The following is a 25,184-nucleotide window of genomic DNA, read 5'->3' as shown; positions in this document are numbered from 1 at the left end:
ATAAAAAGTGTGTAATTTAGACCTGACAGGACCAGCCAATTTTCCTTCAATGGAGTGAAACATTCACTGTAGCACAAAATGATTGTCAACTTCTTTTTGTCAATGCAGAATAAGTGAAACGTAATCAAACCAACAACACATTTGAATGTTAAGTTATTGAAGCCTGATTCAATCCCTTTGCTGCCATGCCAAGTGTTGCCATAATGACTTTAGTACTGTATAGGTTTCTCACAATTTTAAGTTTGATTTGCCATTTTATACAGCATGTTATCTCAGAATGCTGCAGAGCATTTCTTCCAAATTTCACTCAGGTCTGAGTATTTAACTGACATTGGCTAAGGACTACTTAGAATTGACTTAAGTTATCCAATTGTGCAAATTACTTTTGGAGCTGGTGGATAAATGGCACTTTGTTTAGACTTGTAAACTAGAAGTCCAGGCTAATGATCAGGGACTGCTGGTGGAATTTAAATTCAATTTATAAAGTGGAATGCAAAGCCAATCATCAGTAATGAGGACCACGCCAAGTATTATCCACTGCTGAAGAAACCCTTTAGGGAAGGGAATTTTCCATCCATCCTGGTCTGACTTCAGAATCATAGCAACGTGTTTAGCTCTTAACTTTGAAAAAGCCCAGCAAACCAATTACTTCAAGGGTAATTAGGGATGGGAAACAAACGTCAGCATTGCTGATGATTCCTGCATCCCTTGAAAGAATAAAGAAAACAAATATTGGGTTCTCATAATGCATTTGTACGTAGGTGGTTAGGCTGTTTTGGCTAGTAAATGGTTATAACATAGTGATGTCATGCTGAACATAGTGCAGTGTTACTCAGAAAGTTTCAAAAATGGAATTTAAGAATGTAACATTACAACATAAAAGTGGAGAATTAGGAAAAGTACACTAAGAATTGAGCCCCCGTTCAATAAGCTGTTATGACTGCGTAACCACTCAAACCAGCAAGATGATCAGTTTGCCTGTTAGACTGCTACTCAGGACTTTGTCTGGGGACTTTTTTAATGCAAATTATCATTTTCCAAACACATCTATCTATTTATAATATCATGTACAAATAAAGTTATCAGAACTTTTTTTTTTTCTATTACTCCATATCATGTATTTTACTCACTTAGTACATATAATGCACGAGTCCCTGAGTTCCTCAGACCAAATTCGGGCTGTCCAGTCCCCAACTGTTAGAAAGTTCTTTGGGTAAAAAGGGTTTCTCTGGACAGCATAGACTGGACCATGATGGCCAGTGAAGGTGGACACAATCTTCTCAGCTGGGACTTTTCCTTTTCGATTTCCCAATATTACGACACCTTGTTCTGTCCCTACCATAAATTTGGTTGGCTATAGAGGCAAAGGAAGATTCAGAAACAATTGATTAAGACTTCATATTCATTAAACTTAAATTAATTTTTCTAATCTTCCAAATTAACCAAATAAAGTCTGGTAATAAAATAATATAAGAATGATTTGTATGAATAGTATCACTTTTCTTTAATGCTTGATAATATGAATTTTTATTTTTATGTTTAAAAAAGTGAAACAACTTAAATAGACAGCAAAATGAAAAGTTACTATTCCCAGATAATCTGAATTAGACAACTTTTAATAAATAGTTTTTGTTGACTTTGCACCCTATCACACCTCATGCTGTAACTTTATAGTGCCAAAATATTTTCAAATGAGGACTATGCTTTAGAATTAGCAGCCAAAAGGACTGCAAATTTTCATCAAAAATCCATTCAGTGTCAGATTGAATAATACAACAAGGGAATCATAGAATCCCTACCATGTGGAAGCAGGCCATTTGGCCCATTGAATCCACACCATTCCTCTGAAAAACATCCCACCTCCCATCCCATTCCTGTAAGCCTACATTTCCAATGGCTAATCCATATCACCTACTTATCCCTGGACATTATTGGCAATTTAGCATGGCCAATTCACCTAAGCCTTATATCTTTATGACTGTGGGAGGAAACTGGAGCACCAGGAAGAAACTGACACAGACACAGGGAGAATGTGCAAACTCCACACAGTTGCCCGAGGCTGGAATTGAACCCAGGTGCCTGGGACTGTGAGGCAGCAGTGCTAACCAATAAGCCAACCATACCGCCCCACAGAATGGAACTAACTTGTTTCTGATATAAAAAAGCAGCACTGTAATTCTACAAATTATTTGATAAGAATTCAAACCTGCTTAAGTCTATCTCTTGATGACAGGACAATCCATAAATTTCTGATGTTTCTTTTTCTCACAACTTATAAACTCTGTATATGAATAAGTCACCAAGTTGTAGAAACTTTAAAAAGTATGAATTCCATTGCTGCCTATCTCCTATTTACAAAAACTGGTGCCTTTAAGTTTCCTGATTTTCTCCTCAAAATGTGCATACAGACATTACTATGCACATTCACCAGCAGCATGAAGACAATAATCTACAGCCCAATCTCCCTATGTTACTCATCCACAAAAACAGCTCAAGATATTTATAAGTGAGCAAATTATTAAAATATGATTTGTCAGTTTGGAATGCACTGGCATAGGGCTAGTATTATTCCAAATTATGTTTGATAGCTATCTTCGCTCTTCAGCTCTCCTATGCTATACAGTAAAGTCCTGTTGTTCACAGGGGAGTGAAGAGGCATTTCTTAGAAAACATTATCAACGGTGAACATATTTTATTACGGGAGCCTATAAGATCAGTTTCAACAATTAAAAGTAAGATAAAGGACGATAGAGACAATATTCGTAATAAACATGAAGATGCCCTGCTGGAATAATTGTTTAATCAAATAAGTAACATACAACATTTGTCCCCTTTATCCTTATTAGATTACAAATTAAATTGTAACATCAATGAATATCCAAGACAGACATTCCAGTAAGCAGAAAAAGAGACGGTTTACACACAGTTTGTACTTCCTGGTGTAGAAACCCTCACTATCATTCTTTTATTTTTCTCCTTTTTTTTGGTGTAACTGGAAGTTGAGATTAGGATTCATAGAACTTGGAAGAGCTGTGTGTTTTAAAAGAGAAGACAACAAACACTGATGTTTGCTATTAGTGGCTGGCCTGGAAGATAATTCAATTTAATTCTTAAGCTAAGGAACGTGGACAATTCAGCATCAAGTGTTGCAATGTCCTGGACTTGCAGCTGGTTGGATGTTGAATTGGTCAATCAGGGGAGGACTGATGTTGACCAGATAACCACAGAAAATATTGATTAAAAAGAAAAGGAAAAAAAAGAAAACCTATTTTGACTGGTTTTGGCAAGTGCAGAGTAATTTTGGAACTTTTGGGACTGGTTGCTGTCTTTTATTTTCTCTAGCTTTCTATCCAGTTAAAATTGTTGAATGTTCTGAGAAAAAAAATCCCAGTCTGTAAAAAAATAAATAAATGCTTCTGGAAATCTATTGAATCTGTTTACACTCACCGGTGACTTTGAAATTAGATATATTGTTATGTGGCTGTGAAAACTCATTATCCAAGGATTACAAGCAGACTAGGGATTGATATTTGAAACTGTTTAATTTAACTAGCAAGTTACAAATTCTTTTATTTTCTTTTTAATTTATCCCTTAACTGTGTCTGTCTGTCGAGTCTTGTGAGTGGGGTGCTCTGTTCAAAGAAGGTTGGGTTTAAAATCACAGAGATTAATTAGGGGACCTTGTTGCTTAGCTCTGTCCGGCTATACCAGTATTAATAATAAATTATTATTTTTGTTTAAATTATAAACTTGGTATCCAAGGTCTGTTATTTGTGAAGTCTGGTTAGGAACAATTGGGCAATTTTGAGGGGCATTGAATATTTTAATTTTATTGTGTTGTGAATTCAGAGATAGTAAGGCTGATTTGGTTAGTCTGCTATTTCTGGTCGTAACACTAGTCCAGGAAAAACATCATGGACATCTGCAGGATCATAGTTTTCTTTTATATCATTTAGACACATTTTCATATTTCAAACAAATTTCTCCTGGATTTCTTCTTTTTTTTCCCGAAAACCACATTTAAATCAATATTGGACATGCAATGAGCAAAATGGTGTACATAATGTTTTGCAATTAGTGAGTTTGCGAATGGTGAGGAGGCTAATAGTGAGATTTCAAATGTACATCATTCCCCGGATAGGCAGAGTAATCTGCTTCCAGCCTTCTGCTAATGCTGCATGTGAGCAATCCATGATACGTATGCACAAAGCACAGGTAATACAATTCTTAAAAGTTCCCCACTCTCTTCGCAAAGGTTTCGACCCTGATTCAATATTCCAATTTTACACAAAATAAGAATATTACCGAAAAAAGCCACATTCTGTCGAAGCTTTTCATATTACTTGCATCAGGACAGTTTACAAGAATATTGATTCAAGGGAAAAACCAACATTTATAATGCATGTCAGGAGAGTGTTGCTTGGTTAGCAAGTGGACTCTGATTGTTAAAGGTATGCCATGGAAATTGCACCTGTTCATGTTGATTGATAGTCAATGATCAAGTTTTGTTTTAATTTTAAACTAGGAAGGTTGACACTAATTGATCAGAGGCATTGAGAAATGAACCAATGAATGGTTGTCACCTTTTTTGTTGAGTTGAAATAGATGCAGTGCTTGTACGTGTTCTTTCCAACTGTGAAGAATTTATGAAACCATCGTGTGGTGCAGTGGTAATACTCCTACTGCTGGACCAGGAGGCCTGGTTTCAAGACCCACCTGCTCCAGAGATGTGTAATAATATCTCTGAACAGACGGATGCGAAAAATAGATTTAAAAATGTTTTTAAAAACTGCAAAGAATAAGGGCTCTTGTGGTGCACTAGTAGTGTCCCTACCCCTGAGCTTGGAGTGCTTGGTTTAAGTCCCACCTACTTCAGAGGTGTGTAATAACATCTCTGAACAGGTTCATTAAAAATATCTGACCGCGAAGAATGGGGACCTATATGTTAACAAAAACAGAGAGAGCTGGAGAAACACAGCAAGCCTGGCAGCAACTTTGGACAGAAAACAGAGTTAATGTTTCACATCTAATGACCCTTCATAGTTGTTTGTCCAGTTGGTTTCAGATTTCCAGCAGTTCTTTGTGTTTACTTTGACCTGTTTATTAATATAGGTAGATTTCAGTACACGCAAGCCTGCCACACTGTAAACCCAACTGCCAATCCTAAACTGGTGGTCAGCATGATTCTTTGCACTCTCAGGATTACTCAGTCAATGTTTCTGTACTTTTAGTTTTACAAGCGCAAGTTGATTGGGTATGGTCAGTAACTTTCTTGTTGTATGCCAAACAGATGTGCTGTTTGAAATGGTGTGCCTTTGGCATGTAAGACCTACGTACCTGACAACAGCAGGCAATGAAATTCATATACCACACTACTCATTTGTATAAAAAAACAGAAATTGCTGGAAAAAGTCAGCAGGTCTGTTAGCATCTACGGCGAAAAATCAGAGTTATTGTTTTGGGTGTAGTGATCCTTCTTCAGAACTGTTCAAAACGATTCTGTTTTTGTTCCTGATTTCCAGCATCTGCAGCTCTTCCTTTATTTAAAAAAAATTCATTTGTATGATGGGCAAAACATCTTTTTAGCTTGACAGCAGCATCCTGTTAGTGGCAACCATGTGTTACTGCTACATAGTAGCAGTATGAAACAGCTAGATCCAGTTGTTGCTCAAACTTCTCAGACATCATATTCTTCCAGGGTAATCTGAGGTAGACTTAGAACTCTTTAAGACCCAAGAATGATTGCCATAGTTGCTTTCATGTGTTTGCATCATATAGGGTGAGAAATGATTTTACCAATGTAGCCAATATCCTGTAGGATGGCTTTGATATATATTACTTCTGCACTAATAAGTGGTCATCCCTGGTGCTGAAATGTAGCATATGAACTTTAGTACTGGTGAGATATCAGGTATAAAAGATAGGTAGATCGTATGAAACAGCATGTCCCTTTGGTTGTTTGCAGCAAGATAGTGACCATTGTCAGCCAGCTTGCACTTGCAAAACTCACATCATAATATTCAGCATTAGAAATGATTATGCGTATGGACAACATCTGCTTCATATGACTGAACGTGCAAGATTCATGTTGACAACAAATAGATGATTGTCAGTCGGTCTCGCAGTGTGGCGCACTTGTGTGTTCTACCATTCACTGCTTCATTTCTCGTGGCAATGCGCTGATCAATCAGAATTTGGCTATGTATCTAACAATCAGAGTGCACTTGCCAAAAAATCAGCACTCTCCCGTCATGCAGTATTAATGCTAATTTTCCCTTTAAGTGGTATTATTCTAATTTATCCTGATGTGCACAAGATGAAAAGATTTCACAAAATTTGACAAAACCTTTTGCAGCAATTTTCAAGTTTTTGACTACCAAACTGACATACTACTTTATACAAGAATATTTCCTTCATTACTGTAGTACTTTGTGACATTAAACCATGGCTTTGAGACAAAGTACCTATGATAGTTACCATGGTGCTTTCAAACTCCAGCGAAACAGCTCCATATGCAATGTCTGGATCATCCTTCTTTGTAATGTCCAGAATGAGTCTCTCTACAGGTTCACTCAACTTCCGGATATCCCACCACAGTACCTACAGACATTAGACCACAATTTAACTTTCCTGTTCTTACCTTTGGATGCCATATATGATCAATAATAAACAATATTTTTGATTTTTAGCCAAGTTTTTTCCACAAAATAAACTTAAAGTGACACAAAAGAATATATCAAGAACATAGATTCTAATAGTGTTAAAGGAAAGAAAGAACTCTGACTCAGTGCACTTTTCACCAATTCAGAGGAGTTCCAAATGCCTCACAGTAAATAAAGTACATCAAGTGTTTATCTTGTTAGAAAGGAAGACAAGGTCATCGGTTTAAGGTATAACAATATCAATCAGATAATAAATTGATAATTACTATCAGGTGTTGGTTATGTGTTGGAGAAAGGGGAGGTCGGGTCCCAAGGGTATCAGGTCAGGGTTTCTGGTTGAGGTTTGAGAGAGCTAAGTACAGAATCCATTGTACAGTCACTCAGGAGTTAGACACGTATTTAATAGTCCAAACTTTTCTCGAGTAACTAGTTACTTAATTTCATCAGAAACTTCGGAACTCTCTGATTTAAATAAGATTTTCAGAGGGTTCCAGGTGTAGAGGAATTGCCCAGTGAAATCTTCAATTTCCCAGGCAATTCCTTTGGAGTTTGCTTCCATGGAGATTCCAAAGGGTCACCACACACAACTCCCAGCTATGCTAGAATAACAATTGACTGGCCCTCAGAAAATCCATGTCAATGTTTAACCTCCCCTGTCGGTTCAGCTTTGTTGCGCTCTGACAGACTGAGAAAATGACAAACAGAATTGCAACACAACACCTCATTACTCCTTCCATTCTGATCTATTTAACCTACATGCTTTAAAAATAAGGTTAGAAGTTACTGATCACAATTATAAAGAGCTTGCTACCTCTGTTAAAATAACAGAAGTGAAAGTCATTGAGTACGAGAGTTAGCGGTGTTAATGTTGAGCTGTACAGGATATTGGTTAGGCCATTTTTGGAATACTGCATTTAACTCTGGTCTCCCTGCTATGAGAAAGATGTTGTTAAACCTGAAAGGGTACAGAAAAGATTACAAGGATGTTGCTGAGGTTGGAGGGTTTGAGCTATAGATAGAGGCTGGGTCGATTTTCCCTGGAGCATCAGAGGCTGAAGGGTGCCCTTATATAAGTTTATGAAATCATGAGGGGCATGGATAGGGTGAATAGCCAAGGTGTCTTTCCCAGGGTATGGGAGTCCAAAACTAGAGGGCAAAGGTTTAAAGGTGAGAGGGGAAAGACTTAAAAGGGATCTAAGGGGGAACTTTTTCACACAGAGGGTGGTGCGTGTGTGGAACAAGGTGCCAGAGGAAGTGGTGGAGGCTGGTACAAATACAGCATTTAAAAAAGGCATCTGTATGGATACATGAATAGGAAGGGTTTAGAGGGACTAGATTAATTTAGGATATCTGGTCAGCATGGACAAGTTGGATCAAAGGGTCTGTTTCCATGCTGTATAACTCTATGACTCTATTAAGCCGTTTTTTTGTCAGCCACAGTATTTTGTATTCAATATTGCTATTGTGTGTGGGATGACAATAATACATAATGAATTGAAGTTTTGTGATGCAGTGTCAGTGTCCCTACCTCTAGGCCATGAAGTTTGGGTTCAAGTTCTACCTGCCCCAGAAGTATACCATAACACATCTGACTGGTCAATTAAAATAACAACATTGATCAATTACGAAAATTGCGTTTCATCCTTCCAAAACACATAGCCTTACTTTTGTATGTTGAATAGTTTGTGCTAGAGTTTGTACTTTGTAACCAACTTGATCCCATCAACGAGTGTTAATACTGAATGAAGTAGAAAGTTTTAGGAGTGAATTCCGTGTTTATTACAATAATTTTTAATCTCACATGTAGTCACCTCTCTGATTTCTATAATGTTTTATAGACTGTGTATGATGTAGAAAGATAAAAATGTTTATTAAATAACTTAAATTAACAATTTTCAAATTCCTATACTATATGAAGCTGTTGAACTTTACTACACAGTGAAAAGTTTGTCATTATACTCTATTTCTAGGTTGTGATTTAGAACACCCAAAATTCTAAATTTGTTGTCATTGATCCTTCAGTTTTCTCTCCAAAATTGTTTTGTTGCATATGAGATCTTCCCGTTTTCTCCCAATAACTGTTCTATGTTTAGCATAAGAAACCAATGTACTTCAAATCATTCACTAAGTCTCTCATGAATGAAATACAATGAAAAGCTTTAGATTAAAAACTGAAGGGTGAATTCCCTTTGTCAAGCCATTTCCAGTGCATTATTGGAGCACTACAACAGTTTTATGTGGCAGGAAAATTGGCTGTCTCTACTAACAAAAGAATTTGTGATATATGTTTTCTTTTCCTTCTGCAGTTACCTGTCCATCAGAAGCAGCAGAGAAACATTCTGTTCCCGTTTTAGACTGTAACCAAATAATCTTGTATACAGGATCCCGATGACCAACTTCAATTGTTGGAATTTCAACCGCCTGACTTCCTTTCCGTGTGTCCCAGTATCCTTTATAAGAGAAATAAAATGTGGGTATTTAACAGTACAGCAAATATTTGAATGTTGGAGACTTCCTTTTGATGTTAGTTTTGTAACAGTTGTATGAAGAAACATTCCGTGTAATTAATTACTGTCATAAAGTTCTCAATATTTTATCCTAGTCTACTCTGCCTTGGTGAAAAAGATTTGGATCTTTTATTCACAAACCTTTAAGTGAATAATTTGTTATTTGTTCTGAGACTGCAATCCCAAGTTCGAGACTGTCCAGCACGAGGCAAAGAGTCTCTTCGTGTCAAGCCTGTAAATCTTCTAGGGATTTTATATCTTTCAACAAGATAATTTCTATTTTTTCTAAACTCCAGAGACTATAATCATAAACATTAAAAATTTCTGCTGTAATTTGGCTTAATATTCAGGTTTTCAGCAGCATCTGTAGGTTTACAGCTACAGGAACTACATAGTTTGTTATTGTTGTTAATTTAACCACACTTTTCCCGGTTTCTTTCCCTCTTTTTATTCAATTTTATGTAAGAAAAGGAATTTGTTTTTAAGACACCTCCTGTTTCCAGCTTATGAAAAGCTTGAAATGTGACACAGAATTAGAACACAGGTGACCTTTCACTCAATGACAACTGGCCCGTTTATTTTCTAAATACAGCTCATACAAGACAGTGCTGAAAACATTTTGATAAATTCCTAGATTGGTACAGAAATTCCTGTACCAACTACTGTGACTTTGTGTAATTTCTATTACTTGGAAATTAATCAAAATTGTTACATTGGTGAATATTGCAAGCTTTGGTGCACTTATATTGCGGTGTTCACTTACTGACCCATTTGTCCATTGTAACAACCTCCAGCCAGAATATGTGAATCTTTTGGGTTGTACTCCAGACACAGAAGAGGTGATACTGGCTTTATTACCATGTCATGCTTATTTGTATTTTCTATAGAACAAAAATTTGATTAAATATGAATTCCTGTAACATAATGATTGGATCACAGAATTATAATTAAACCAAACATTTTTAGACAAACCACAGATCAATTTAAACATGATAACTTTCATTTAGAATTATTCTGTCTGGATAAATGGTCTGATATTTTCATCTAGGAGAAAAAAATGAAACCTTGTCTCATCCAAGGCCACACTTGCATACCTATCAAAGGCAAATTACAGAATGACAAAGACATTTGTTGGAGAATTTCTCTTCAGGGAATGAGGTGTCAGTAAATGATGATGAAACGAGAAAGATACCAAAATCCATCACAACAGGCTTAAAGTAAATTGAAACTATTAACTGGAGTGTTGTCTTCAGCACTGTTAATGACTTCTCATGTAATGAAGCAGCCTGGATCCACTTGCAGCAAGACCCGGACAACATTCAGGCTTGGATTACAAAGTGGCAAGTACGAAAAGGTAGCTTACCAACTTGTCAAGAATAAATAGGGATGTGCAACAAATGCTGGCCCATCCTGTGACACCCACATATAATGAATTAATTTAACAAAAACACAGGTTTATGATTCATGTTTCTTGGGTGACGAGCTATGGTCATGTTTTTGATACCTTTACTGCTTATTCTATAAACTGTAGATATGACGTTTACACAAGTGCAACCTACACACTGATTATGAGGCAGTGATCTCCCATAGTGTATTGATTGGAGCCAGGTGGATTTCATTGACTATGGGATCCTTGAATGGGATTGTTAACCTGGGCCAGAGAGCCCTGGCTATCAATATAAACAGGGGATCGGCCAGGCTGGCTATAAACAATACAGGCCGTGGAGGTCATTTCTGCCAACTGCTTACCTCTCTACCATAGCTATGTTGGAGCATGGATATCCTTGGAGAGGGAGCACACAGTGTCCACCAATGCTCTCGATGCCTTTTGGGAAAGGTGGGCACCACGGGGGTGTGTAGTGTTTTATTTACCCCTCCAATTCTATTTAGATTTGATCCTAATGCTCCCCTTCACTTATTTTTCTTTCACGTAAGCATTGCCCCTACTAGGCTCTGCTTGACAGTGGTTGCCTGGCCACACTGATGTTTTTCCTGATGGTGGAATATTGAATAAAATTATTTACACAACTGGTGTTTTCACTGCATCCCTGCACAACACACACAAAGTGGGTGCTGCGGGGGCGGTGGGGGGGAGGTGGTTGGTGGGGGCGGTGGTGTGTGGGAAATAAGCTCTACTGTTACATGGCAGGAGTGTAAAGGAGATTAGAATCTCCTCGGTTCAGGGGACTGGCTCCGCACTGGCTGGCCACAGCCAGTGTACTGTGAGGAAGAAGTTCTTACTGGACGGAGATATCATAAAAAAGGGAAAATAAAATGGGGATCTACAGTCTCCTCGGCTCAGGGGACTGACTCCAAGCTGGCTGGCCGTAGCCAGTACACTGTGCACAAGTAAATAAAGAGTGACTTGGTGATGGGATACCGGCCTCTGTGCAGTTATTTCAGTAGTGACGCGTGAAAATAATACGCACCTGAAGAACATACACTCGTAACAGTCGTCTTGGAGTTGGGGTAAACATTTCTGGCATCATGCCTTTATTTGGGAAGCTTGACTCGTTTGATCCTGCTGTCAAAGACTGGGCCCAGTATATGGAAAGAATGTGATACTTTTTCCAGACAAATGACATCGGGGCAGATGAAAAGCAATGAGTAGTCCTGACTACAACTGAATCCACAGCATTTTCAGTTAGAAGGGACTTAACTATCCCACAGGCTCCCCAACATTCGTAGGAATGGCTGGGTAAACCCTGGACACTGTTACATGTCAACTATGCCGGTCCTTTCATGAGCTCAATGTTCCTGGTCATTGTGGATGCCTATTCAAAGTGGTTGGATGTGCATAAAGTTCATTCAGCAAACTCAGGGATGACAATTGGAGAAGCTGCGAGCATCGTTTGCGATACATGGGCTCCCGGAAGAATTGGTCTCAGACAATGGGACGTCATTAAACAGCAGGGAATTTGAGTATTTCCTAAAGTTGAATGGCATTCGGCACATAAGGACAGCTCCAACCATCCATCGTCCAATGATCTGGCGGAAAGAGTGGTCCAAACACTGAAGGCAGGCTTAAAGAAGCAGCCTAAAGCATCACTCAATGCCAAACTGTCCCAGTCCTGTTCAATTATAGGGCCAACCTTCATGAAACGACAGGAATAGCTCCAGCAGGCTTGCTGATGGGAAGAAAACTCTGCACCAGGTTAAACCTGATATTCCCAGACCTGAGGAGGTGGGGGTGGTTTGTGAAACAGTAGCAGGAATGGCAATGCTGGCGACATGCCTCCTCTAAGTGGGACAGGCAATTTAATTCAGGGGACGAAGTTTAGTGCCAGAACCATGGAAATGGACCTGTATGGGTACAAGGTGCAGTTGATGAGAGGTCAGGTCCCATGACTTACAAAATTCAGGTAGATAAGGCAGTCCTGAACAAACATGTGGATCAACTGAAACCTGTTACCTCGCAAACAGGGCTTGCTGCTTGGCCTGCTGTGTTCATCCAGCCCTGCACCTTGTTGTCTCAGAAACAAAACATACCTGGTGCCTCAAAACAGCCAGAAGGCCTATCAGAAACCATAGGTTCTCCCCCTCCATCTAGTGTCGACGAAACCTCAGAGTCCGCGATGGCTGCAGCATCAATACCATTACTGTTAGAAGAAGAGGAGGAAACTCTCCTGAGATGCTCTGGACGCAAAAGACAGGCTACAGTCCAGTACATACACTCTGATGCAGGCGCTGAGTCAGAGAAACCAGACCTGGGGCAAAAACATCACAGGAAAAGCTACAAGAGAAAGACCAGGCCTACATCACTGGACTTAGTTGGGGGAATGATGTAGTGATTGGAACCAGGTGGATCTTGTGGACTACAAGATCTTTGATTGTGGTTGTTTACCTGGGCTAATCAGAAAGTGCTGGCTGACCAATATAAACGGGGGATTTAGAATCTCCTCAGTTCAGGGGACTGACTTTGAGCTGGCTGGCCACAGCCAGTGTACTGCGCACAACTAAATTTAGGGTGACTCGATGAAAGGATACTGGACTTTGTGCAGTTATTTCACATTGTTATAAATATATGATAATTTTCTGAAGTGAATCAAGAAGGAAGGCAATCCTGCAACTGTGATAAGAGACTACAGAAAATAACACTAAATAAGTAACAAAAGGCAAGCTGCAAGTTTGATTTTGCTTGTTAAGGCAAATGGCTTACAAATAAGTTATCAACAATAAAATTATTCAGAACATGGAATCTGGTTTCTTGCCAACAGTCAGAAGGATATTCTGTAAAAATCAGCTATATCACCCTACACATTTCTGAAAGAAGGATGAAATGGACTAAGTTAGTAGATGATTAGAGATTAGTCTTCACAGATTTATGGACCAAATAATTGCTATATTCCAGCATTAGCAGGACACAAAACAGTACAGCTGACACAAGTCACTCAAACTTAATATGCATTGACGTGGGCCATACAAAATTAAGAACTTATTCTGCTCTCAACTCCTCCACATCCGTGCCTTCTGCATTTTTTCAAGTCTTAGATTGGGAATCTTACTCAATATTCTTCATTTGCCTAAACTGTTCACTGGTTTTTCTGACTCTCCCACAAGAGATTGTGTATTTAGGGAGTGAGTTGTTAGTGGGGAATGTTACACTGTGGAGTCGGTTGATTCATTTTTCCCATCTTTTTCATAGCTTCATCTCAACTTCCAATTCAGTGTGTACTTTGACTGGCATCACTCAAAATTCAGGTCAATTGTGGTTTCTTGATTCAAGTAACTAGCACAACAAATTTGTAACCACTTGGTGAGATCTACTTGAATTGTAATGCCTGTCAGATGTGATTGTTAAAGTGATGTTATTCAGTGTATGCATTCGTCGGTGTTCAAAACTTCCTCTCTTCATTTCTCTGAACAGCTTAGTGAATAATGTTTTAAAAGTTCCTTAATTAAGTTCTAAGAAACAAATAAGATCAATAACAGTTCTACAACACATTATTATGAATTACCGATGTCCCAGATGTATGATTCATAACTCATATTGTCAGCATCTCTTTGAAACTCCAGACAACAATAAGAAATTGCCAGCTTTCGGCCTTGATCTGGATGCCATGAGATATGAGACACCGTCCGCTTAATTTCATTGGGGTCACTAATAAAATGGAACAAAGATGATGCTGTGGGTTTTCTTCATTGCACAAATTCTGTGACAAATTTCTAAAATATAATCCTGCCACATATTTATTTCTGCAGCAGTCTGCTTTTAGGTCATCTGACATTAATACACATGAAGTAACTAATTTAATACAAAAAAAGAAAAAGGCTGTTGATCAAAGACTTTGTCACTGTATAACTTTAAAAATGTTTAGAAACATACATCATGCAGTTTTTACAGATTTTTTCTACAACTCCTGTCAGTATAGCACATTTTAAAAACATTATTATAAAACAAAGAACTGTGGCTGCTAGAGACCTGAAACAAGCAAACACAGAAATTGCTGGGGAATTCAGCTGGCAGCACCTGTGAAGACAAAGAGCTAAATGTTTCAAGTGCGGTGATGCTTCTTGAAATGTTAACTGTTTTCTCTGCACAGATGCTGCAGAGTTTCTCCAGCAATTTCTGTTTATGTCTGTTTCAGAAACATTATTATTCAACAAAGTAATAAAACAAAAACTAATGGATTATTTTCCAAGATCAAGATATGGGGATAGAATGGGAAAATAGCATTTAGGGAGATAATCATCCATGATCTAGAATGGCAGTGTAGGTTTGAGAGGCTGAATGGCCTATTCTTGTTTTGATTACAGAAAATTTGATGCTGCATTACATTCAATTTTAAATTAAAACATTACTCTGAGAATAGTACTGCTAATTAGACATTCTGAACCAATTTTCAAAGAACTGACGATGAACAAACAAACCATTGTTATGTCTTCTCCCTCCTACAAGATCCTTAATAAATAGGTGGTGACATTCTTTCAAAAAAAAGTAAATCCGAAACTCAAGGGATGCAAAATTCACATGCTCTGATTTTTGGCAATGGGGCAATGATTCAAATTTTTAAAAATTCATTTGTGAGATGTGGGCATTGTTGGCTGGCCAGCATTTATTGTCCGTCCCTAGTTGTCCTTGAGAAGGTGGTGATGGTGAGCTGCCTATTTGAACCACAGCAGTCCACCTGCTGAGTGTTGACCCACAATGCCATTAGGGAGGGAATTCCAGGATTTTGGCCCAGCAACAGTGAAAAAATGGCAATATAGTTCCAAGTCAGGATGGTGAGTGGCTTGGAGGGGAAGTTGAAGATGGTGGTGTCCCCTTATATCTGCTGCCCTTGTCCTTCTAGATGGAAGCAGTCATGGGTTTGGAAAGTGCTGTCTGAGGATCTTTGGTGAATTTCTGCAGTACTTCTTGTAGATAGTACACACTGCTGCTACTGAATGTCGGTGGTAGAGGGAGTGGATGCTTGTGGATGTAGTGCCAATCAATCGGGCTGCTTTGTCCTGGATGGTGTCAAGCTGCTTGAGTGTTGTTGGGGCTGCACTCAACCAGGCAAGTGGGCAGCATTCCACCACATTCCTAATGTGTGCCTTGTAGATGGCAGACAGGCTTTGAGGAGTCAGGAGGCAAGTTACTTGCCGCAGCACTCCTAGCTTCTGACCTGCTCTTGTAGCCACTGTGTTTATGCGGTGAGTCACATACAAATATCTGTTCGGGTTGAGGAGGATAAGACACAAAATTCATTTACTCATCTCATCTAGATGATTTTTGTTCCAGTTCCAGTGTCTCCAGTGCTGCTCAATCCTACCAGTGTGATTAAATAGCAGGAGGTCCAGATAGTTTTCATAGAATCAAAGATCATAGAATCCTTACAGTGTGGAAACAGGCCATTCGGCCCAACAGGTCCACACCGATCCTCCGAAGAGCATCCCACCCAGACCCATTCCCATAACTCTGCATTTCCCGTGTCTAACACACCTAACCTAAACATCCCTGGGCACTATGGGCAATTTAGCATGGCCAATCCAACTAGCCTGCACATCTTTGGACTGTGGGAGGAAACCGGGGCACGCGAAGGAAACCCATGCAGACACGGGGGGAACGTGCAAACTCCACACAGACAGTCGCCCGAGGATGGAATCAAACCTGGGTCCCTGGCGCTGTGAGGCAGCAGTGCTAACCACTGAGCCACTGTGCCGCCCATAACAGAACATGTTGCAGAACATATGATACAAGCAGCCTGCCCTTTCCTAATGGCTGACTGTGTATCAAAGGAAAGCTGCAAAAATAAAAATTGCTGCAATGGCAATTCTTGTAAACACCAGGGCAAACGGAGGAAGTCAGATGGACTTGTGCCCAGTTGCAGGCAAAGGGTGAAGGAGTGACACTGTCTGAATTGCTTTTGTAGAGACATAGTATGGTCACAACCGAGTGAAGGGCCTTTTCTATGCTGTAACCAATCTTGGTGGGCAAAAGGAGCAATGCTATGGTTGCACAAGACAGCCAGGAACCACTCATAGAAGTGAAGGGGAACAGTTGGCCAGCAAGATCAGTTTCAGGACTTGGCACTCTCAAACAGCATTGCCAGAAGCGATCTAATGATTTCATGTCAGCGAATGTATCTTTTTCCTTCCCCACCATCTTCTTACATTGCTCAATCCACACACCCCTGTCTCTTAACCAGCAAGACCCCCTGACATTCAGAATTCAAGGCTAACATCTAAATATTCTGTCTCACCTGTACATATTTACCACACACATACTCACTCCTCAATATTTTAATATACTTTCTGTGATTCAATTATGGCTAACATCACAAAATACAGTCCTAGACAACCAATGACATTATATCCTCTCCCGTGCAGGACAAGGTGTTACACTATAGAAGGGTGGAGAACCGAATCTGTGAGGGACAATATCACTTGCATTTCCTAGTCTCTAGGGATACCTTCAGCATTGTGACACTAGTTGAAAAGGAACCTACAGCGTCCAAGCTTACAGAGAACATTGCCTTACTCATATTCTAATTCCCAGAATATTCCCATCCGGTTACCTGGCATGATAAGCAAACTAATGATATTGTAACCATTAACCTCTAGCTTCCCACCCACTCCCTTTTGTCACATCTCCCTCTCAGTTCCTGTTTTCAAACAACCAATGACTGCCTTATAAACTCCAGGAGAGAAAAGCAAAGCAACGACACAGCAGTGATAGATAAAAGATAATGTTCATTGCCTGTAGCTCAATAACAGTGTCGGGCAGACCCTTTAAAGTTTCAATACCTGGAACTGCAGGGCACTTGAAATCACTTTAGTCTCTGTAAATGAATATTGCAAAACTAGTAGAAATGAAACAACCAGAGCTGTCAATCAAGCTGGGACGCTGATTCATGGTTCTCTAGACTATCAGTCAAGATTATAGAATAAAATGAGTTATTTGCACTTCTATTGCCAAAAACACTCCCTGTTACTTTCTAACACTTTACAAGAGAAAAAGGTTCAAATATTTAATTTACCTACAGTCAGGTGCCTGGCCCTTGAAATATCATTACTTTGGGTCTCATCTTGCTGTTTCACACATCATTTCTCAAGAACATAGAACACAGAGGTTGTCAAGACCTGAATGTTCCAAATTTGGGATTCAGGAGAGAAATCCTCTGCTGCTCCTGAGACTGGGGAGCAAGATAGGCAAGAGAAGGGAAGTTAACTGAGTCGGAGGCAGAAAAACCAGCTTGTAAATGGAGGCAGGTAGTCCTAAAAGGTGGTATCAGTCTACCTATGATGGGTCCTGGAGTGGGTTAACTGAGGACCCTTGGCAAAGGTGGTAACAGAGGCAGAAAGAAGGGGGAGTGGAATCCAATATGTTGACAAGTCCATGGTAATGTTTGGGTACCAGATGATTTCTTGAGAATGTCACATAAATGGAGAAAGCAGGTGGAGTGGAGAGATCAGGGCAAGAGCAGGTGTGTGCACAATAATGGCTGTAGGGATAAAGAGGAAAGAAGGCACATGGAGGATGATGTTATAGGGTCAAAAATAAAAGGGAAAGGCTTTAGAGTGATGGAGGGGAGAGGGATGCTCTTTGGTCAGCTCTAGAGTGAGAAAGGAAGTTGATGGAAGACAAAGAGAGGCTAGAAGTGATGGAGCATGTTTGATAGATGACACACACCAGTTTTCACTATTATTCAAGAGGGATTTGGATGATTATCTATATACAAAATTACGTGCAATTGTATGGGAAAAAGCAGGAGATTGGCCCAAGCTAACGATGCTCATTAAGAAGCTCATTAAGGCATGATGGGTCAAATGGCCTCATAATAACTCATGAAGCCTGACTGGAAAGAAACATTATTATTTGTTGAACGCCAAAAGAGATCCACCAGATGTGGCGTACATAGGCTAGTCTGAGTCCTGCACAAACAGTTCTGTGGGCCCCCTCTTGGTTCTGCATTCTTTTTTAAAGTAACCCTTTCAGTTACGACACACTTCTGGATTGGTGGTACTTGAATCTGGGCCACCTGGCTGAGAGGCAGGGACACTACCACTGTACTAAAAGAGCCCTCTGGGTCTGCCTCCCCCCACCTCCACTTTTTCTTACCGAATCGCTTTATAGATATTTCCCAAATCAACCTGATCAGAGGTGAAGCAGGTGAGACTTAATCCTAATCCTCCTGGCCCGGACTTAGGAACACTATCACTGCACCACAAGAGCCCTTCTGAGTCTGCTTTATCTGTCATAGTAGAAATGTTATCACACATGACCAAATGACTTTCCCACAACCAAATCACCATAACTTTTTTTAAAAACTATTAACCAATAATGGTAATCACCGTGCAGCCAATTAGAAGTTTACCTGCAAAGCCCATTATGTCCCCTGGGTCTGCTGTTTTTCTTTTTTAATCCATCTGTTCAGGGATGTTCTAACACACCTTTGGAAGGGGTGGGATTTGAAAACAGGCTTCTTGGACCGGCTTGGGGAGACAACCACTGTACCACAAAAGTGCCCTCTGGGACTATTTTATAAAGAACTCAGGTGATGAGTTCCAGCTGGGGAGGCCATTGCCTTTTATCGAGGGAATCCATGCTCAATGAGCTCCACAGGGAGATTAATTAGTGATTCACCATGAACCTTGGAAGGGTCATCACATCTGTACCCCGAAAGTCAAGGGTTCTCCCTCACTCCTATGATAATGGGGCTTTGTGCTTCGTTTTGCCCACGATCACATTTCTGTTGTTTTCCAGGTTTTGTCAAGGGACAAACATCTCCTTAGTTTGGACCATGTATGATACTATTCCATTTTTTTAAGGATAACTTCTGGGATCCCTCGAGATTTTGTCACCATAGTTCCTTATGTGGACCATATCTCTGCCTAGTAATTTTTGAGTCCTAAGAGAAACTTTGACTCCATTGCGTTCCTTGGATCGCAGATCCTGTATATGTCTTTCACCTTCTCTTCAATAGGGTATAATCTATTGTTGTTGATTCTGTACTTGAGGTACATTACCTCATTTACGCGGAACACGGTTTTCCCTTTTTAGCTGGATGCCAGCCTCAGAAAAATGCTGGAAGTTCTCCTCCAATATATCCACATGTTCCTTTACAGCAGTTCCTGAGATTAAACAGTCATCCAGATATACAGCACTCTAGGTGCCCCTTGGAGGATATTCTCCATTACCCTTTGAAAGAAAGTGCAAACTGAAGAGACCCCAAAGTGCAAGCAAGTGTTCTCATACTGTCCTTTGTGAGTACTTAGGGCATAGAGGGCCAATGGTGCCTTGAAGTATTTAGAGTTGAGCCTCTGAGTCTACATAGATCTTGACCCTGGCATCTTTTATCTTCCCGAGGCCCTCTTGAAACATTCGGAATACTTCCCAATGACTTCATATAGATTGCCAGTATCCATTTTAAAATCCTGTTGCCAATCCAGGCAGATTTCCTGTAGCCAGTGTCATCCCAAGGGACCTGGCCCTTGCACTACCATTTGACCCAGTATGACCTTGACAGCTATTGTCTGATAGTCATAGCCAAGAGGGCTCAGACAGCGGAGGTTCTTCTGCATGGGTGAAGGTACACTCTCCTTAGCCTAAACTTCTGGAAAGACAAGAGGATCATTGGTGGATGGGAGATGGAAAAGCAGTGCACCCTTGGAGTGAGCTGAGATTAAGCCCATAAAAGGTGATTTGCTGGCACTCTTCTTCTCTGTTTGTGGGCAATAGTACCTCCCTCACTCCTTGAAAAGAAGGGCATTCAGAGGGAGCTTGAGGTCCCCCAACTCACTCTCACCTACATCTAGCGAGATAGAGTGTAGATCGAAACACATATCCAACAGAAACAGAATACCCTGCCTCAACCAGGCCCTCCTTGGCAGATGCCACCCTCTCAACCGAGGAAGCCAAATGCTCAATTGCTGGAACCAGTACTTATAATGTAGACAGACTCCTGCAGCCTTGGCTTGAGTCAGCACTTGGCTTCTGGCATCTTCGACTGATGTTCCCTTTCCTGTTCCTGCATCTCCATCAGGTTTCCTATGGCTAAATCCACATGCTTGGTGACTGGACAGGGCTTAGCAGGGCCTTGATCTCCAGTAGTTGTCCAATGTCAGAGACTTCAGCTCTACTATCGTCTATCAGTTGCAGTCACATGCCTGTGATGTATTTACCAAAGTGTGACCCCAAGCCTAACACAGAATGTGAATGGACTGGTGAATGGATGTGTTGGGAAAGGGTGTAGGTGAATGATGATTCCTGTAACCTTCTCTGAGAGGGGGAGGGATGGGACAGAGGTGAAAGTTATGTCATGGACACCTTCCACTGTGGTTTTCTGTTCCCTTCGATTGTCAGCGTTCTTCTACTACAGATAGACAAACAGAATGATTGAGTATCATCATAATTGCTATAACCAATTTATAAGCACATATGCCAATGACGGCTCCTCCCAATAAGTGTCTGATTTCAACTCTGTCCATCAACTAGTATAGCTTTCAGATAATAAGGCGGTTTCCACACTTTCAATACATGTTTCATCTGAGAATTCTGTCTGACAGCCATCTACACTTATACATTCATAATGTTTGATGCAATTATCAGTGTCATTTTGCAGCCACTTACTCTTGTGAAGCACAGCAACATGTTCTCACCCTCCTGCACTGCACCCAAATTCTGAAAGATGCCAAATTGGCTCTGTATTTCAAAATTTGAATAATGCGTGGCTTAGCAAGAAAATGGCAGTTATCTGCAGCCCTCGTCTGTCTAGGTGCTACAGGCCATGATTTTGAAGGTTATTGTTGAAGGAAGCTTGAGAGTTGCTAAAATGCATCTGTAACAGGTACAGATTGCCAACTGTATCAGTGCAGAGAGAGTGAATGTTTAAGTTGGTGGTTGAATGATGTGGGGCCCTTTGATTTGGATATGTTTAGTTCCTTGAGTGTTGTTAGTGCTGCGCCCATCAAGGCAAGTGATAAGTTTTTAGAGTAGATTTGTAGCTTGGGTTGCGGATGTTGTGGTTGGTTGGCTCGGCGAGCTGCTTCGTTGTTCTGCAGATGTTTCATTACCCTGCTGAGTAACATCATTAGTGCAGTCTCCCATGAAGCGCCGTTGTGTTTTCCCGCCTGATATTTAAACTCTGGAGTCTGTTGAGCTGGTTTACCTCACTTCCAGTTTTCCTTCACAATAGAGTCTATATGGGGTCGAGTTCTGTGTTTGTTGATGGCTTTCTTCGTGGAGTACCAGGCTTCTAGGAATTCCCGTGCTTGTCTCTGCTTTGCTTGTCCCAAGATCTTGGTGTTGTCCCAATTGAACTGGTGTTTCTCCTTATCCATGTGGATAGAGCTAAGTGAGGATTGGTTGTGTCTTTTTGTACGCAATTGATGTTTGTGTACCCTTGTTGTTAATTTCCTTCCTGTTTGTCCGATGTAGTGTTCGTCACAGTCTCTGCAGGGAATCTTGTATATGACATTGGTCCTGTCCATAGAGGGTAGTGGGTCTTGGTTCGGGTGAGCAGTTGTCATAGGATTAAGTCTTCCATCATGCTCCCAGCTTGTGCCTTCTAAAGGCTTTGTGGATTCAGGAGGCGAGTCACTTGCCATGGAATTTCCAGACTCTGATCTGGTCTTATAACCATGATATTGATATTGCTGTTAAATTTCTGGTCAATGCTAATCCTCACAATGTTCATGATGGTTGGGGAGCTTAGCAAAGAAAATGTTATTGGATGTGAGGAGAAAATGGTTAGATTCTATCTTGCTGGACATAGTCATTGCTTGGCACTGGTGTAACGTGAACATTACTTTTCATCTATCAGTCCAAGGATGGATGTTGCCCAGGTCTTGCTGCATATGGACACACAGACTGCTTCAATATCTGCAGAATAATGAATGGTATTTAAGACTGTGCAATCATCTGCAAATAACCCCACCTTACGATGGAGGGAAGATCATTGATAAAGCAGTTGAAGACATTTGGGCATAGGATGCTGCCTTGAGGAACTCCTGCTGCAAGGTCCTGGGGTTGAAATGATTGTTCTCCAATAACAACAGCCATTGTCCTTTGGCTCTTGGTATCACAGAATTGTAACAGTACATAAGGTGGCTTTTCAGCCCATCATATCTGCACTGGTTCTCCAAATGAGCATCTCATTTACTGCCATTCTCCTGTCATTTCTCTGTGATCCTGGACATGGTTCCTTTTGAAATACTATCTAATTTCTATTTGAATACCTCGAAAGAACGTGCCTCCACCACACTCCAGACCTTATCTATTCATTCTGTGAAAAAGATTTTCCTCTTATCATTTTTACTTCTTGTAATGCTTACTATAAATTCTGTGCCCTCTCATTCTCAATAATTTCATAGGTGGGAACATTGTTTTTCTGCATATTCTTTTTCAAATTTTTCATGATTTTTGAATACTTCTGTCAGATTTCTTCTCAGTCTTTTCTTCTCCAAGAAACACAGAACAACTTCTCCAACCTCAGTAACTGAAATTCTTCAGCCCTGGAATGATTCTTGCAAAACTCTTTAACTCACTAATGCCTTCATGTCCTTCCTAAAGTACATTGCCTAGAAATGAATGCAATACTCTAGCTGAGGATGAAATAGTGTCTTATAATTCCAAATGTTTTCCTACAGACTGATAGCAGGATTATTGTCAATCCAGCACATACAGATGAATTTCTGGCAGCACTTGAATATACCCAGAGCCTTGAAGAATGCAACATGAATCTCACAGATGGCAGATGTGATGTAGACTGCCACTGGGGTAGACAACTACTGCTGCTAGAAGCAACATTATCAGTACATTCATACCGACTAATTCAAAGAGTGTGGATGAATTTTGTAACAGACACGAGGAAGAGATAGAAGCTTACTGGCAAATCTGAAGAATAAAACAAAGTACTGAATGTTATTCAGACAAGGATGAACTGAATTGTTGCTTTTAAAATGTTAAGTAGGGAGGGATGGGGAAGATGTTACAGTTAAGATTAGTTGTTGGATAACAGTTTTTAATGAAAAGATTCGTCATGTCTTTATGTTTGGAGCTGCAATAAATTGTGGGTAAGCTTGAATACATTACCTTTTGGTCAGTCACCTTGAGGTTTTCCACAAGCATTTACTCACAATTTGAAACAGGCTGGAGTTACCCTTGAAAAATTGTCCATAATCTTTCATTGACAAGGAATTTTTCATCTAAAGAGACATCCATATAATACTCAAGGATGCACCATTACCTGAAAACATTTATAGTTTTTGCAGATGAAGGTTCGATAAATCTTTCAACAGATTCCTCTTCATCATCAAAGTATTCCTCATAAATATTAATTGCGTTGTTCTGTTTGATGCAGTGCTCCATTAACTGCAAAATCAGGAAAGAATATTCAGTCAATATGCAAGTTTCATTCAGTAAGGAGATGCACGTTGCTTATTTTGTTGTTCATCACCTACATATGCAGGAACATGTCTAAAAGAGCACAACAGGAGCCACTCTACTCTTGAAAAATCATGCTCATTAATACAAAAATTTAAAGGCAAGCCCTATTAGTCTGTGTTGATGCTATTCTATTACTCTTGGATGTTGGAAGATTTATGATTTCAGCTGAGATCAACAATGCTATTATGTTTGAAATCAAAAAATACAAGTATTAACTAAAAGAATGAAGTTACAAGGTTCCCTGTTAAAACCAAAACATTGTACAACACAAATATCAAACATCATGAAAGCCAATAGCTACATTCTATCTTAAATAGTCAGTCTGTCAAAGACTTTGAAAATACAAGGAAATGCTACTTATCTTCTAAGCCAAATCTCTTAACCTAAATTTCCTTCCATATCCACTTGAGTTGCATCCCCAAAAAAAAAAATCAGTCAGATAACTTATTAGAAATTGTAAGATTAATGACTTCATCTGAGTACCGTTTGAAAGATTCATATATAGGTTGACATTTCCTGGTTCTTCCACTTACTTCTGACAAGGTGTTTCCTTCAAATCTCCTCCTTCTGGGTGTAAGCTCTCTGTTCAATGCAGTTATCACTAATACCTTAGTGATAGTCACCTTGAGTCAGAACTCTCCTTGTTTGAATGTTCTTTAACTCTAGAGTCTTGCCTCTAAGAACTCTCTTTCTTCTCAGTTTGGCTATCCCAGAAATCCAACTCAGTATTAACTGAGGCCTTCTATTTTTTTAAGGGTTTTGCTCTTTTGATCAAGAATATTAGTTAAATTCTGCTGAAAAAGAGTTGTTCCCTGCAGCCAGCTTCTTCTGAACTGAACGGTTTGAAAGACATGAGATAACAAGGTGCAGAGCTGGATGAACACAGCAGGCCAAGCAGCATCAGAGAAGCAGGAAGGCTGACGTTTCGGGCCTAGACCCTTCTTCAGAAATGGGGGAGGGGAAGGGGGTTCTGAAATAAATAGGGAGAGAGGGGGAGGCGGATAGAAGATGGATAGAGGAGAAGATAGGTGGAGAGGAAACAGACAGGTCAAAGAGACGGGGATCGAGCCAGTAGAGGGGAGTGTAGGTGGGGAGGTAGGGAGGGGATAGGTCAGTCCAGGGAGGACGGACAGGTCAAGGGGG

At 40.0% G+C, this 25,184-nt stretch overlaps 2 protein-coding genes across 2 annotated transcripts in view; both read right to left on the bottom strand.

Moving 5' to 3' along the window:
• rpl38 (ribosomal protein L38) overlaps positions 1-25,184 on the bottom strand; it is a 474,590-nt gene that overhangs the window by 276,753 nt on the left and 172,653 nt on the right. The window lies entirely within an intron of this gene.
• dnai2b (dynein, axonemal, intermediate chain 2b) overlaps positions 1-25,184 on the bottom strand; it is a 63,230-nt gene that overhangs the window by 18,237 nt on the left and 19,809 nt on the right. The window contains exons 2-7 of the mRNA XM_048611062.1: positions 23,842-24,031; positions 14,128-14,270; positions 9,937-10,050; positions 8,973-9,112; positions 6,478-6,600; positions 1,131-1,354 (exon numbers count right to left, since the gene is read on the bottom strand). Coding sequence (XP_048467019.1) covers positions 1,131-1,354; positions 6,478-6,600; positions 8,973-9,112; positions 9,937-10,050; positions 14,128-14,270; positions 23,842-24,031 — 934 coding nt within the window. The remainder of the gene's footprint in view (positions 1-1,130; positions 1,355-6,477; positions 6,601-8,972; positions 9,113-9,936; positions 10,051-14,127; positions 14,271-23,841; positions 24,032-25,184) is intronic.

The sequence above is a fragment of the Rhincodon typus genome, chromosome 23, assembly GCF_021869965.1.
Source record: "Rhincodon typus isolate 14 chromosome 23, sRhiTyp1.1, whole genome shotgun sequence".
NCBI lineage: Eukaryota > Metazoa > Chordata > Chondrichthyes > Orectolobiformes > Rhincodontidae > Rhincodon > Rhincodon typus.
Note: the sequence above shows the minus strand (reverse complement) of the source record. Positions and strands in the feature narration are given on the sequence as shown.